This window comes from Schistocerca gregaria, chromosome 5 (genome assembly GCF_023897955.1).
Source record: "Schistocerca gregaria isolate iqSchGreg1 chromosome 5, iqSchGreg1.2, whole genome shotgun sequence".
Lineage (NCBI taxonomy): Eukaryota > Metazoa > Arthropoda > Insecta > Orthoptera > Acrididae > Schistocerca > Schistocerca gregaria.
Genome location: NC_064924.1, coordinates 27108528 through 27125680, shown reverse-complemented (window position 1 = coordinate 27125680; position 17153 = coordinate 27108528). Strand labels below are relative to the sequence as shown.

The 17153-nt window shown below is 48.5% G+C and overlaps 1 protein-coding gene across 1 annotated transcript in view; it reads left to right on the top strand.

The window, feature by feature from the left end:
* The window catches only part of LOC126272786 (dipeptidase 1-like), a 108177-nt gene that overhangs the window by 18293 nt on the left and 72731 nt on the right, over positions 1 to 17153 (top strand). The window contains exon 3 of the mRNA XM_049975934.1: positions 15634 to 15784. Coding sequence (XP_049831891.1) covers positions 15634 to 15784 — 151 coding nt within the window. The remainder of the gene's footprint in view (positions 1 to 15633; positions 15785 to 17153) is intronic.

Here is a 17153-nt window from a genome sequence, read left to right as displayed (position 1 = left end):
CGGGCGCTGCGGCCGTGGATACACGCACACGTAATCACGTGTACTCAAGTTATGCGTTTTTTTTATTATAAACAACTGAAATTTTTCAACAAAGTGACTACAGATGTTCCTTTTACGAAAAACTGTCACAACGAAATTAAGTGTATTTCTGTTCGATGTTTGGTACACCATTATTACAAATATCTGTGGAACGGAATACTGAATCTTCTTTTGCTAGATTTTTACAGCATTCCAAATTTCAGTGAGAAATTATACCCAATCTTAGTGCTTTTCTCTTACGTAAATGTCTTACTATTCAAGTTGCACAAAACGTTTCATTATAGTATTGGGAAATTGCATGCCAAATTTAAGTACTATAATGTCAGTGACTTGTTAGGAAAAGGTACATAAAGTTGCCAAAATGTGCAGGAAACCTGAATAAAAGATTTGATAATGTTTATATTAGGCTTTACAGTATGTGGGCGAACTAGTGCAAACCATACGAAAACAGTCTAATCTCTTAGGTTAACCTGATTTTCAAACTGAGTAACAATAACGTCAGCTGCATAGATTTAGCTGTTATCGATTTCCTTCAGTATCTCCCTCAGGGCGCTCAGCATTCCTTTGCTGCGTACGGGATGGCGAACCCCAGGTCCTCGAGCTGTGAACTGGTGTGCGCCACCACTCTGCTGATACCGTAATCTCTGGGCATGCTTAGCGACCACCGCGTGGCGCAACGGTGGAACGTTGTGTGTCGTAGGGACCGGGGATCTTGGCTTGATTGCCTGGATCGCGAGGACGGAACATACCTCTATAAAAAAAACCTTCAATCTTAAGGTGTGCTGCGCGCCGATAAGATGCGTGGCTGTTGAGGTGGAACAGTCGCTAGCGGGCAACCTCTGGGGAACCTGCCGCACCTCAGTTGTACAAGGCTTATCCAGGCATGCGGGGCTCTGTCTCGATGGACATAAGTTTCACTACCTGCTCGTGGGACGACGATGGATACCACGAATTCTTCCTCTTTTTCCCCTTCTAATTTTTCACTGGCCAGTGGGACGGGTGGACCGCTGGTAGGCACTGCCGCCCAATCCAACAAGAGGGCTAGGTTAGCCAGTCCTCCTGACTCCGGCGTCACCAAACGTACAGCAGTTCAGAGTAACAGAGTACTGTCAACCAGAATGTGTTTTAATAATAAAAAGGAAAGAGGGTTCCTTTGAAAAGGTTTCGCCATTATATATCGAAAAGGGTCTAGAAGGAATAGCTGGAACTTTAAAATCAGTGAAGCGTTTACGGAATCGGACACTGCTTGTTGAAACATCAATTGCTGAGCAAGCAGTTAACCTTCAAACAGCTAAAAGCTTGGGGGACTACACAATCGATACAGAGCTTCACAGCACCCTGAGCTCCAGTAAGGGTGTTATTACCTGTAGCGATCTCGTTGACATTCCTGTAGAAGAATTAAAGAAAAAAAATGGCTCTGAGCACTATGGGACTTAACATCTGTGGTCATCAGTCCCCTAGAACTTAGAACTACTTAAACCTAACTAACCTAAGGACATGACACACATCCATGCCCGAGGCAGGATTCGAACCTGAGACCGTAGCAGTCGCGCGGTTCCGAACTGCGCGCCTAGAACCGCTAGACCACCGCTCCCCCAGGGGCGCAGCATTCACTTGCTGAGTACGGGCTTGGCGACCCCGGGGTCCTGAGCTGGGGACTGGTCTGCGCCGCCAGTGTCCTGTCACCGTAACCCCCGGACATGCTTCAGCGACCACCGTACGGCGCGGCGGTGAAATGTTGTGTGCTGCGGGGAATGATAATCTTGGCTTGACCCCCTGGATTGCGAGGAAGGCCAACCTCTATACAAACCCCTCAATCTTTCGGTGTGCTCCGCGCCTAGAAGATGCATGGCTGTTGTGGTGGAACAGTCGCAAGCGGCAACCTTTGGGGCACCTGCCGCACCCCAGTTGTATAAGGCTTACTCAGGCACGCGGGGCTCTGTCTGAGCGGACTTTTAGTTCCCTAGCTGCTCGTGGGACCGCAATGGACCCTTCGACCTCTACATTTCCCCCTACCAGTGGCTTGGGTGGGCCGCTGGTAGGAAAACACACCCCACGAAAAAGCGGCTACGCGCTGCGAGTCCTCCAGCGCCTGGTGTTGCTAGAGATTTAACAGAATGTAGTAACGGAGCACATGCTGATAATCAGAATGTGTTTTTGGTTATTAAAAGGAAGGAGGGTAGCTTTGAGAGGGTTTCTCCCTTTTACATCCACAAGGGTCTTGAGGGAATTGCAGGAACACTGAAATCTGTAAAGCCACTGCGCAATGGGACTCTGTTAGTTGAGACTTCTAGTTCCCGTCAAGTCGCTGCCCTTCGGAAAGCAACCTGTCTAGGAGAGTACGCTGTCGAGACCGAGCTCCACTCCACTTTGAATTATAGTAAGGGTGTTGTGACGTGTAGGGACTTGGTGGATATCCCTAAAGACGTGTTAAAATCTGAGTGGGCTGACGAAGGAATTGTTGACGTGCAGCATATTATGAAACGAGTCGATGGGGACCTCGTCAAATCTGACTCGTTTATTCTCACGTTCAGTTGCCCGAGACTCCCGGAGCATGTTAAAGCGGGGTTCTTACGTTTGCCCGTACGGCCATATTTCCCCAACCCAATGCGCTGTTTTAAATGTTAGCGCTTTGGGCATACTATGTTGGGGTGCAATGGGATAGCCACTTGTGGTAAATGTGGTCAGCCTGCCCATGACGGAACCGATTGTTCATCGCCTGTGAAGTGCGTGAATTGCTCTGGGAGTCACCCTGTCTGGAGCCGGATCTGCCCCATCTATCTCGAAGAACGGAAGGTACAGGAGATTAAAACATCTAAGCGCATCCCCTATGGTGAGGCCAAGAAACTCTTTAAGGCCATGCAACCTCCTGTGTTTTCCACATCTTTTGCTTCCGCTCTCAAAAAACCGGTTCAACTGGCCACTGTTGCTACGCAAACGGAGGTTGCTAGTGTTAGCACTAATACCTGCGCTTGCCAGTGCACTTGTGCTGCTGCGGTTGTTTTGCAATCTGCGGCTCTCCCAGCTACATCGGACAAGGCCGTGGTTGCTGACATTGGGGTACTTCCTGCCTCTCCCCATATGGCTCCTTCTGCCCAGGCGAGTAAACCTCCAACTGTTGACCAGGCTCTGCATTCCAAGCCCCCCAAGACAAAGCCTCAGAAGGTGAAGGTTCTGCCACCTGAGGAGACTAGTCAGTGGCGGTCCAATGACGACAATGACGAGGCCATCGTACTGTCTGACATCTCCCGTGGGTCGTCATCGGTGCTTATGGACATTGATGTCGACCGGGGGCGATCTTCTCGCCCCAGGAATAAATCTCCGGCCAGTACGGTCTCTCCTCCAAAGCACAGAGGCAGGGTGAAAGTTAAGCCACCCTGATCACTGGCTCCCATATTACAGTGGAACCTGAATGGGTTCAGGACGCATGTGGACGAATTACAACTCCTTATACGAGAGTGCCCCTTGTGCTTATGTCTCCAAGAGACACATTTTCAGGTCACTGATGCTCCTTCTTTATGGGGCTATACCGTATATCGAAAAGATGATCTGACAGGGGAAAGGGCAAAGGGCGGTGTTGCTGTTTTTGTCCGTGACATGCACCCCTCATCTGAGCTCCCTCTCGTCACCGACGAGCAAGCAGTTGCAGTTGACATTCTTGTGGGTCGGAGGCTCACAGTCTGTTCAGTTTATTTACCGCCTCCGGATGCGATAGACTCTGAGGTTCTCATGGACCTTATTAGCCAACTCCCCCGCCCATTTCTTCTTCTGGGGGACTTCAACGCTCATAATGTCTTATGGGGCTCTCCGACTACTTGCCCCAGGGGTCGCATTCTGGAAAGCCTCATGATGTCCGAAGAACTGTGCATCCTCAACTCTGGTGCTCCCACTCATTTCTGTACTGTTTCCGGGTCACCTTTTGCTCTCCAGCACTCGCGGATTCTGCTCTGCGGGAGGCTGCAGCTGACCTCCAGTCTAGTGACCACTTCCCCCTTTGGATTCGCCTCCTGGATGAGGCTGTGGCATTACCAGTGCCGCCCCGGTGGCACCTCTGCAGAGCTGACTGGACACTTTTCAGCCAACTGGCTGTTTTGGAACACCGTGCCAGCGTCCACAAATGGGTAGACCATGTTACAGCCGTGATCTCCCATGCTGCTGAATTGTCAATTCCACGGTCATCCGGTCATCCCAAGAGGTGTCCTGTCCCTTGGTGGACCACTGAGTGCCGCTCAGCCATCCGAGCCCGCCGTGCAGCTCTGCGCCGCTTCAAGTGCCGTCCCTCAGCTGACAATCTTGCGGCCTTTCGGGTGGCAAGGGCCAGAGCGCGGCGAGTGATTAAAGAGAGCAAACGACGGTCATGGCAATCGTTCTTGAACTCCATCTCTCGATCCACTAGTTCTACGAAAGTATGGGAATCCATCAGGAGGATTTCTGGGAAACTCAGCCAGCTACCTGTCACGGCATTGCTACATCAGGGATGTCTCCTCACGGCGCCGAGAGACATTGCCCAGACACTGGCCATGCATTTTGCGGACTCTACCGCCACTATTAACTGTGATCCAGATTTCGGCCATCGAAAGGGGTCACTAGGACTTCCGGTCTCTAAATTCTGAACCCTATAACTGCCCCTTCACAATGTGGGAAATGGATTCTGCGCTGTCTGTGGCTCATGCTACTGCGCCTGGTCATGATCAAATCCGGTACAGCATGCTGCGGCACTTGTTGCTGCCATCCAAGGAAGTTCTCCTGAACTGCTTCAATATGATATGGTTATCCGGCACGTACCCTGACTCGTGGAGGGAGGCGATTTTGATTCCCCTCCTCAAACCAGGGAAGGACCGAATGCATCCCAGTAGTTATCGGAGTATTGCTTTGACGAGCTGTGTTGGGAAGACGTTGGAACGCATGGTCAACCGCCGCCTGGTTTGGCTGCTCGAGACCAAGCAGCTCCTTAGCCCCTCTCAGTGTGGCTTTCGGAGATGTCGTTCCACTATAGACAACTTGACCCTGCTTGAGGCCGCCATCCAGCAGGCCTTTCTACGTAACCAGCATTGTCTACGGGCCGTCTTTGACATTAATAAGGCGTATGACACTACTTGGCGCCGCCTTATCCTCAATCAACTCCATGAGTGGGGCTTTCGTGGCCGACTCCCCATCTTCATTCGGTCATTTCTTTCTCACCGCCTCTTTCGGTATCGGGTTGGTAATGTGCTATCGGATTTGTACGTGCAGGAGAATGGTTTTCCTCAGGGCAGTGTTTTAAGTGTCACCCTCTTCGCCGTCGCTATTAACAGTATCACGTCCACTATCCGGAGTCCTGCCCAATGCTCCTTGTTTGTGGAAGATTTTGCTGTTTTCTGTTCTTCCTCCAGTCTTGTCAGTGCTAGTCGGCAGTTGCAGCTTACGATAAAGCGCTTAGAGGCATGGACTGCAAAGACGGGTTTTACCTTTTCTGCAGACAAATCTGTGTGTGTTCATTTTAATCGTTCTCGGCGTCTTTTTACCTCCCCTCAATTGCGCCTGAGGGACACCGTTCTTCCTTTTAGAGACACTGTGAGGTTCCTGGGCCTCACTTTTGATTCCAAGTTGTCGTGGTTGCCTCACCTTAAAGACCTCAAGGTGCGGGCCCTGAAGGCACTGAATATTTTGAAGTGTCTGAGCCATCGGTCCTGGGGAGCAGATCGGGCGCGTCTGCTGCAGTTTTATAGGGCTTTCGTCCGATCGCGTCTTGACTATGCTTGCACCGTGTATGGGCCAGCAAGGCCTTCGTATCTGAAGATCCTTGACGCAGTACACCATGAGGGTATCAGGCTGGCCACTGGTGCCTTCCGTACCAGCCCCATCCCCAGCCTGTGTGCTGAGGCAGGGGAACCGCCGCTCGCCATCCGGCAGAAACTCCTCATGGTGCGACGGGTGTGTCATTTCCTTGCCTGTCCTACCTCCCCTGCGTACCCTACCGTTGCCCGACCGCCTATGGAACGTCTCTTTTCCAGTCGTCCCAGGGCAACGAGACCATTTGGGATTCGTGCTAAGCATTTGCTTTAGTCCCTTGGTGTGGAGCGTGTGGGCCCCCAACGACAAGGTTTTACTCGCCTGCCTCCCTGGTTGCTCCAGAGGCCCAGCATCCTTTTAGACTTGTCGGAGAACCGGAGGAACTGCACTCCGGCGTTTGTTTTTACCTCCTTATTTTACGATATTTTAAACCAGCATCCGGACCATGTACCTGTATTCACAGATGTCTCTAAACAGGGGGACTCTGTTGGTTGTGCTGTTGTTTTCCCTGATCGAGTCGTCAAGTTACGGCTTCCTGCGGCGTTTACCATCCTCGATGCCGAATTGTTTGCAATACTGCGGGCATTGGAGCAGATGAGATGTGTTCCCAGTATTAAGTTCCTCGTCTGTTCTGACTCTCTGAGTGCCCTTCAGATCATGCAACACTTGTACCCAGCGGATACGGTCGTCCAGAACATCCATGATGCCCTATTCCACCTGCAGGGGAAGGAGGTTTTTTTCTGCTGAGTGCCGGGGCGTGGGTATTAGGGGAAACGAACTGGCGGATGTGGCTGCCAAAGATGCATGTTCCCTCCCTCACGTTGTTGAATGTGCCGTCCCCAACCATGCTGTAACCTCCCTTTTGCGTTTTCGTGTTATGCATCAATGGGAAGAGGAGTGGCTGGCAGTTTCTGACAATAAGCTGCGTCTGGTAAAGGCCACTACGCGACCATGGCGTACGTCCTACCAGTCATACAGGCGGGATGAGGTTCTCCTCACTCGCCTCCGCATTGGGCACACTCCCTTAACACATGGTTTTTTACTCCGGCGGGAGGACCCCCCAATCTGCAGTGCTTGTGGCGTCCAGATTACTGTCCTCCACATTTTCCTTGACTGTCTTTTATTCTCTAACCAGAGGGCGGTGGTTTCTTTGCCACCGGATTTGCCCTCTATTTTGCAAGACGACGCAGCGACTGTGGTTAAGGTCTTACGGTTTTATGTCCTGTCCAATCTGTAGCCTCGGATTTTAGGGAGAGGGTTTTAATGTGCTGCTGGGTGACTGGCTCACCCAGGTTTTAGGTAAGAGGTCCGCCAGTCACGATTACCTCCTTGTTTCCCTTCGGTTTCTGTTCTCTTTTCCTTGTGTTTCCTTTCCTTTTTTAGTGTGTTTCTTCTCCTCTTGTTTTGCCTCTGTATGTGAGCATTTGGAACTGCGTCACGCCTGTGTCTTTTAGCCGTTCTCCTTGTTCGGTGTCCGTCTTCGTCCCTTCACCGCATGTGTTCCTATTTCTATGCGTTTGGGCGCTGATGACCACGCTGTTTAGCGCCCGTAAACCTCCTCAAACAGACACACACTAGACCACCGCGGCCGGCAAGAATTAAAGAGTGAGTACTCAGGAGGGAATTGTTGACGTTCAGAACATCATGAAAAGGGTGGATGGGAACCTGATGAAATGTGACTCCTTCATTCTTACTTTCAATACTCCCAAACTCCCAGCACACGTCAAGGCAGGATTTCTTCGTCAAAACGTACGGTCGTATGTCCAAAACCCAATGCGCTGTTGTAAGTGCCAGCGTTTTGGGCATACAACTCTAGGGTGTAAAGGAGAAGCGATGTGTGGCAACTGTAGTAAGGCTGCCCATGACGCAGTTGACTGTTCGTCTCCTGTCATATGTATAAACTGTTCTGAATGTCACCCTGTTTGGAGTAGGGACTGTAGAATCTTCCTAGAGGAACGTAAAATACAAGAAATAAAAACAACTAAGCGTATCCCCTACAGTGAAGCCAAAAAGATCTTTAAGGCCATGCAGCCCCCCATATTCGTTACGTCTTTCGCCTCCATTGTTCAGAGGCTGCCTCCAAAAGTCGATGCATCTACACAGACGGAGGTTGTTAGTGTTAGCACGAAGACCTGCACATCTCAGTGGACTTGCAAGGCAGCAAGTGTATCAGAGCCTGTAGCCCCTCCTCGAACAGCAGAGAAAGGTACAGTAGCCCCAGGCATCTCCGATGGCTGAGGCTGTTCCAAAGCTCAGCATTGTCAAAACACTCCAACTCCAGTTCCAGCAAAGCCCCCTAAACAAAGGAAAGCACACGTCAATCAGCACCAATAGATTGAATCGGCTGGTAAACCCTCGGATCACGTTAATGTGGTCCCACCAGACGCTTCATCAGACTCTCCCCCAGAGCTGATGGAACCTGAGACTATGGGGCAATCATCTCGCCCCAAGACTGAGCCTCCACCCGCTGCAGTCTCCCTGCCCGGCGGAAAGAGAGGCAGAAAATACAACCACCGTGATGGATCCCATATTACAATGGAACCTGAAAGGGTTCAGTACACATGTGGAGGAACTACGTCTACTGATTCAGGATAGACCTATGTGTGTATGTCTGCAAGAGACAAATTTCAGTGAAATATACACCCCTGAGCTACGTGGTTATGTCCTCCACAAAAAGGACGACCTGGGTGGACAGAGAGCTCGATGAGGAGTAGGTATCTTCGTCAACACCGACACCACTCCTCGCCTCTCTCCCTCACGACGAATTTACAGGCAGTTGCAATATTAGTACATGTTTGTCATATCCTAACAGTATGTTCGCTTTTCCTGCCCCCACATGATGTGCTCGACGAAGAGGCTCTCAGTGATCTTCTTACACAGCTCCCCCACCCCTTCATCCTCTGTGGTGATTTTAATACACACAATATGCTTTGGGGTTCTGTGAGTACTTCCCCCAGGGGTAGAGCAGTCGAGAGGCTTTTTCTGTCTTCCAGTGCCTATTTGCTAAATACCGGTCAAAGCACGCAATTTTGCATTGCAACTGGGTCGTTCTCTGCCATTGATCTATCGCTTTGCTCTCCAGCCATCACCCACACTGCTGTATGGGAAGTGGTTGATGACTTACACGGTAGCTATCACTTCCCCATCTGGATTCACCTGCCACATGCAGTGGAACCGGAAAGGAAACCGCCTCGATGGGTGCTCGGTAGAGCCAACTGGGAACTGTATAGTGAGCTAGCCCAGCTTGAACATCGGGTCAGTGTCCAGGAATGGGTGGATCATATTACTGAAGTGATCCACCGCGCCAGTGAAGCGTCCATCCCACAGTCCACGGAACAACCGAAGCAGCAGCCTGTCCCTTGGTGGAGCGACGAGTGCCGCTCTGCAATCAGGGCTAGGCGGGCAGCTCTGCGTAGGTACAAATGCCGGCCAACTGTATAGAACCTTGCAGCCTTTCGGGTGGCGAGGGCAAAGTGTCGTCGGATTATACGAGAGAGCAAGAACAGGTCGTGGCAGCAGTTCCTGAACACCATTAATCGTTCTACACGAAGTTCCATTGTATGGGAGACCATCAGGAGGATTTCTGGGAGAGGTGGGGGGGGGGGGGGGGGTGGCCCATGGCCGCTATAATGTGGAATGGTACTCTCCAAACGACCCCAAAAGATACTGCCCAGCCTACGGCGGCTCATTTTGCAGCTACAACTGCAACCGCCAGTCAGAATCCGGCTTTCCAGCCCCACAGAGTGGCTGCTGAGATGAGCAGTTTTGACTTACGCTCACCCAATACAGAAGAGTACAACTGCCCATTTTCCATGTGGGAACTGGATTCTGCATTGTGTGGGGCTCGTGATACATCCCCTGGTCAGGACAGAATCCACTATAGCATGCTGCGGCACCTCACAGGGAGAAATAAAGAAATCCTCCTCCGACTTTTTTATCTTGTACGGATGTCCGAAGTAGTACCCGTGGTCTACGGGTAGCGTCTCTGATTCATAATCAAAACTTCTTCGGTCCCTTGTTCGATCACCGCCACTGCCTACATTTTGATAAATAATCAGCATTGGCGGCCGAAGACTTCCGGCCTCATTCTGCCAACGGCCTTCTCAAAGAGGACGGAGGAGCGGATAGAGGTTCAGGGCACTCTCTTGTCCTAGGGGTGGGAAATTACCCCTATAAACGGAAGAATCAGCAATGATCAACGACATGCGGGTGCAGAAGCCAATGGAAACCACTACATTAAAGACACGGAACGTGTATCCACAGGATATGTGGCCTGTAGTTGAAGAAGTGTCATGATGATCTCTCTATTGGCAAAAGATTCCGGAATAGTCCCCCATTCGGATCTCCCGGAGGGGACTGCCAAGGGGGAGGTTACCATGTGAAAAAGATTGAATAATCAACGAAAGAATAATGTTCTACGAGTCGGGGCGTGGAATGTCAGAAGCTTGAACGTGGTAGGGAAACTAGAAAATCTGAAAAGGGAAATGCAAAGGCTCAATCTAGATATAGTAGCGGTCAGTGAAGTGAAGTGGAAGGAAGACAAGGATTTGTGGTCAGATGAGTATCGGGTAATATCAACAGCAGCAGAAAATGGTATAACAGGTGTAGGATTCATTATGAATAGGAAGGTAGGGCAGAGGTGTGTTACTGTGAACATTCAGTGGCCGGGTTGTTCTAATCAGAATCGACAGCAGACCAACACCGACAACGATAGTTCAGGTATACATGCCGACGTCGCAAGCTGAAGATGAACAGATAGAGAAAGTGTATGAGGATACTGAAAGGGTAATGCAGGATGTAAAGGGGGACGAAAATCTAATAGTCATGGGCGACTGGAATGCAGTTGTAGGGGAAGGAGTAGAAGTAAAGGTTACAGGAGAATATGGGCTTGGGATAAGGAATGAAAGAGGAGAAAGACTAATTGAGTTCTGTAACAAGTTTCAGCTAGTAATAGCGAATACCCTGTTCAAGAACCACAAGAGGAGGAGGTATACTTGGAAAAGGCTGGGAGATACGGGAAGATTTCAATTAGATTACATCATGGTCAGACAGATATTCCGAAATCAGATACTGGATTGTAAGGCGTACCCAGGAGTAGATATAGACTCAGATCACAATATAGTAGTGATGAAAAGTAAGGTGAAGTTCAAGACATTAGTCAGGAAGAATCAATACGCTAAGAAGTGGGATACGGAAGTACTAAGGAATGACGAGATACGTTTGAAGTTCTCTAACGCTATAGATACAGCAATAAGCAATAGCGCAGTAGGCAACACAGTTGAAGAGGAATGGACGTCTCTAAAAAGGGCGATCACAGAAGTTGGGAAGGAAAACATAGGAACAAAGAAGGTAGCTGCGAAGAAACCATGGGTAACAGAAGAAATACTTCAGTTGATTGATGAAAGGAGGAAGTACAAACATGTTCCGGGAAAATCAGGACTACAGAAATACAAGTCGCGGAGGAATGAAATAAATAGGAAGTGCAGGGAAGCTAAGACGAAATGGCTGCAGGAAAAATGTGAAGATATCGAAAAAGATATGATTGTCGGAAGGGCAGACTAAGCATACAGGAAAGTCAAAACAACCTTTGGTGACATTAAAAGCAACGGTGGTAACATTAAGAGTGCAACAGGAATTCCACTGTTAAATGCAGAGGAGAGAGCAGATAGGTGGAAAGAATACACTGAATGTCTCTGTGAGGGTGAAGATTTGTCTGATAAGATAGAAGAAGAAACAGGAATCGATTTAGAAGAAATAGGGGATCCAGTATTAGAATCGGAATTTAAAAGAGCTTTGGAGGACTTAGGGTTAAATAAGGCAAAAGGGATATATAACATTCCATCAGAGGAAACAATGATGGAAATAAAAGAAAGGTTCAGGAGTGGAATTAAAATACAAAGTGAAAGGATATCAATGATACGATTCGCTGATGACATTGCTATCCTGAGTGAAAGTGAAGAAGAATTAAATGATCTGCTGAACGGAATGAACAGTCTAATGAGTACACAGTATGGTTTGAGAGTAAATCGGAGAAAGACGAAATAATGAGAAGTAGTAGAAATGAGAACAGCGAGAAACTTTACATCAGGATTGATGGTCACGGAGTCAATGAAGTTAAGGAATTCTGCTACCTAGGCAGTAAAATAACCAATGACGGACGGAGCAAGGAGGACATAAAAAGCAGACTCGCTATGGCAAAAAAGGCATTTCTGGCCAAGAGAAGTTAATGTCAAATACCGGCCTTAATTTGAGGAAGAAATTTCTGAGGATGTACGTCTGGAATACAGCATTGTATGGTAGTGAAACATGGACTGTGGGAAAACCGGAACAGAAGAGAATCGAAGCATTTGAGATGTGGTGCTATAGACGAATGTTGAAAATTAGGTGGACTGATAAGATAAGGAATGAGGAGGTTCTACGCAGAATCGGAGAGGAAAGGAATATGTGGAAAACACTGATAAGGAGAAGGGACAGGATGATAGGACATCTGCTAAGACATGAGGAAATGACTTCCATGGCACTAGAGGGAGCTGTAGAGGAAGACAGAGATTGGAATACATCAAGCAATTAATTGAGGACGTAGGTTGCAAGTGCTACTCTGAGATGAAGAGGTTAGCACAGGAAAGGAATTCGTGGAGGGCCGCATCAAACCAGTCAGTAGACTGACGAAAAAAAAAAAAAAAAGTGGATGTCCGGTCACCTCCCCGACTCGTGGCGTGAAGCAATTTTAATTCCTCTTTTAAAACCTGGGAAAGACCGCACGCGCCCGGGTAGTTACCGTGGTGTTGCCCTCACTAGCTGCGTGGGAAGGACCTTAAGGCGGATGGTCAACCGCCGCCTTGTCTGGATGTTAGAATCCAGACATCTCCTTAGTCGCTTTCAGTGTGGGTTCAGGAGGTATCGCTCCACTGATAACCTGGCCCTCCTGGAGACGGCTATACAACAGGCTTTCCTGCTCCAGCATCGTCTGTTGAGAATATTTTTTGACATTGAAAAGGCATTCGACACTACTTGGTGGCATCTTATCATCAGGCAGCTCCACGAATGGGTTCTTCGTGGATGTCTTCCCAATTTTATTCGGTCCTTCCTGTCGCCACGTTATTTTCGGTACCGAGTCGTACTGTCTAGTCGCTTTCAACAAGAGAACGGTGTCCCTCAAGGTAGTGTTTTAAGTGTGACGGTCTTTGCTATTGCTGTTAATAGTATTACGTCTGTCGTGAAAAGTCTTGTGCAGTGTTCCTTGTTTGTGGGCGATTGCTCTGTATTTTGCTCTTCTTCAAGCCTTGCAACGACGAATCGTCAGTTGCAACTCACTCTGCGACGTTTGGATGAATGGGCACAGAAGAGTGGTTTTAAGTTTTCAACTGATAAGTCAGTGTGTGCTCTTTTCAACCGTTCTCGTTCAATTTTTGACTTGCCTGAGTTGAGGATGAGGGACACCGTCTTTATTTTAAAGACACGGTGAAGTTTCTGGGCCTCACTTTTGATTCTAAGCTTACGTGGCTGCCACACATTAAGGAACTGAAAACACGCTCTCTTAAGGCCCTGTCTATTTTAAAATGTCTTAGTCACCACACATGGGGAGCAGACAGGACCTGTCTGCTCCGGTTTTACAGAGCCTTCGTGCGGTCCCTGCTTGATTAAGGATGCATGGTGTATGGGTCTGCAAGACCCACCTATTTGAAGCTTTTGGATGTGGTGCACCATGAGGGGATTCGGTTGGCCAGTGGGGCGTTCAGAACGAGCCCCATGCAGAGCCTCTGTGCAGAGGCAGAGGAATCGCCACTTCACCTCCGGCGGCGTCTTCTAATGGTGCGCCAGACCTGTCAAACATTATGCACACCATACACACCACACTGTTGCTCGGCCTCCACTGGAAAGGCTTTCTCGCAACCGGCAACGAGCAACAAGGCCTTATGGGATTCGTGAAAAGGATTGCATTTTACAAATGGGTGTGCCCGGTTTTAATGTTTCACGTCGAGGTTGGAGAAGATATCCACCTTGGCTCCTCCAGAGGCCCAGACTGATTTCAGATTTGGCAAATTATAAGAAAGACAGTACATCAGATTTTACTTTCAAATCTTTGTTTTTAACATTTTAGGTAGGCATCATGATTTTACAGTAGTCTACACTGGTGGATCCAACAGGGGGATTTTCTTGGCAGCTCAGTAGTGTTCCCCGAACGTGTCATCAGGATTCGCCTTCCCCAGGAATAAACTGTTTTTTCCGCAGAACTTCACGCGATCCTGAAGGCATTGGAGCAGATACGGTGTACTCAGGGCAAACACTTCCTAATTTACTCTGACTCACTGAGCGCCTTACAGTCAATGCAGAACCTGTACCGAGCGGAGAAGTTGGAACAGCAGATTTACGACCAGCTGTACATCCTCCAACGACAGGGCAAGCAAGTGTCGTTTTGCTGGGTGCCAGGGCATGTGGGCATACGGGGAAATGAACAAGCTGAATGAGCTGCCAAGGACGCCTGCAGATTACCGGAGGTGACACAATGTTCTATTTCTTTGCAAGGTGTCGTTTCTGTGCTGCGGCGGAAGTCTATGCAATTGTGGGAGGAGGAATGGCTGGCGGTGAGGGAAAATAAGGTTCGGTTGGTAGAACCCACCATCCAGCCGTGGTGTCCCTCCTGCCGGTCACCTAGGCGGGACGAAGTGACCCTTACACGACTTCGCATAGGGCACTGCCCTCTTACTCAAGCCTGCTTACTACGGCGAGAGGAACCCCCGCTGTGTGATGTGTACGAATCACTGTACGCCACATTTTAGTTGAGTGTGATTTATATCGTTCTGTCAGGGCGGAAGTTAATATTAGTGGGGCTCCGCCCTCGATTTAACGATTAAGAAGCCAGACATCTCATCATGCATGCATCCATGACTAAGACTCGAAATCTGGAACTAAATTTTTTAATGGAACTTTCTACCCGCTCCACTATCTGGCAACACAGCTGCAGAGTAGTGAATGCAGATACTTTCTGCTCTCGTGATTATAGTGTTGCCTTTCTCTGACGTCCATTTTGTATCGAAAATGTACATGGGACAAATATTTGTTACGGCCGTTTATGTAACATGCTGCTAGCATGCAAGGAATCACGCTGTTGCGTCCAAGGGCACAGAGTTTGGTTCTGTCTGTGTATCTCGCTGAGTGTGCGCCGAGTCAGATGGGTAGGGAGCACTGAAAAGGGCGCAGGTATTGGTGCGTGTTTGCCCAAGAGCACGGTATCAGCACTGGACGGCGGTTACACGGCGCAACGTTGGAAGTCCGAGGCTGATTGGTCATACTGTGCAAAAACTAAGTTTGTTGGGTGTTTGGATGAATCAGTCACTACGTTTTGTGGGCGTTATGGAATCCAGTAGCATTATCATGGTTCTAGTCTCTCAACACTAACAACACCAAAGGAGAGTTTCCTAGTACTGTACCAATCACATTTAATCGCGTCACATCTCTACCTGACACGTACTGAACTGCGAGACACACTGTTACTTTACAATAGTCTCATGTGCTGCCTAGAATGAGACAGTGTCCTTGCATCATCCGACTATAGGACAACACTCCTCCATTAATGGAACGTGGGACGACCCTATGAAGTCTTAACATTTAACATTTTCTTTCTTTATTCAGTGAATCTATATGGACCGGAAAAATGTCCCGACTCAGTTTAGAAGTGTGTTTCGAAGCATATATAGCAACTCGCCAGAAGAAGAAACGTGATTGGGAGGAAGGGTGTGGTGTCCATTACCATTTACTGTTCCCAAATGTGTACTAGGTGACTACCGTAAGAGATTGGTGCACACACGCCTGCTGTTCCAGACATCGAGTCGTCGCACCAGGCGGGCCGCATCTGCAGCTTGGTGGGCGTGGAGGGGGGCCACTCGCTGGGTGGCAGCCTCTCCGTGCTGCGCACCCTGTACGCCGTGGGCGTGCGCTACCTCACACTCACCTCTACCTGCAACACGCCCTGGTGAGTGCCTGCCGCTGCAGACTGCTGTATAGTCTAGATGTCGTCTTGCGACATCACCATTACCTTCGTCATCGTCATTAGCCATTCAACAGCCTGTCTGTGTTGTGATACTCTATGCCAAGGGTGTGCACTACTTCACACTCACCTCCACTTCAGATATGCCCCGGTAAGCAACACCCTGCTCTGGATTGTCGCACTACATGCACCACTATTATCAACCACCCAGTAGCTTGTCAATACTGGGCATGTCCTATACCACTGGCACATGTTACCCCACATTCAGATCCACACAGAACACAGAATTTGGTCTGCTTTAGACATTCCCTAGAATCATCACTATCACTTTCATCATCGCCATTTGCAGTAGCAGTTCTTGAAACATTGCTCGATCAAGATCTTCCGCAACTGATGTTCTATTCGTAAGCTTGGTCTTTCAAGAGGTAAGCCCATGAACATACTAAAAATTTCATCATATAAAAGTTTAGTATCGCAATAAATATTCGCCACAGCAGCAAATGTACGAATACAGCAGAAAAATTACTTACGACGTGACCAAACAAACTGGTTATGGGGCTTACAGGTCACAGTACCAGTGGAAGAGATATTAACAGAAAACCATCGAGTAATATAGAGAAAAAAGAACTTAGATATATGATTTAGTTTACAAGCTTGTGTATAATGTACTGCAGACTGTCAGATTACGTATCACTACGTCACATAACTCTGTTATTGTGAATAACTAGTGCCTCACCTTAGTAGAATAATTCTTATTGCGGATGAAAGCTGAAGCTGATAAGGATATGTTGGAACAGAAAAAATGAAGAAGGTATGTGCTTGCTTCTGCTAGATAAGACTAAGTTTAAAATTCAAAAAAAATGGCTCTGAGCACTATGGGACTCAATTGCTGTGGTCATCAGTCCCCTAGAACTTAGAACTACTTAAACCTAACTAACGTAAGGTCATCACACACATCCACGCCCGAGGCAGGATTCGAACCAGCGACCGTAGCAGTCGCACGATTCCGGACTGAGCGCTTAGAACCGCGAGACCACCGCGGCCGGCTTTAAAATACAACTGAAACGTTCTCAAAAGTCGTGGAATGCAATGAACATGTATCGCACAGAAATCTCAACATCAGTAGATTACTGACTTGTGCAGTCATAGTTGCAAACCAGTATGTATCTGCACTTAAACATCGACCACAGCAACTCAGACACTGCCTCCTTCAGAAGTATTTTTCTCATATATGGTTTCTGTCAGTAAGGAGTTCTGGATTTTCACCAAATCAATACTTGCCACTTGATACTGTGGAAGTTAAACCAACTTCAGACATAAAGTTTGCAGTGGTCTCTTGAAGTGCTCTTGATGA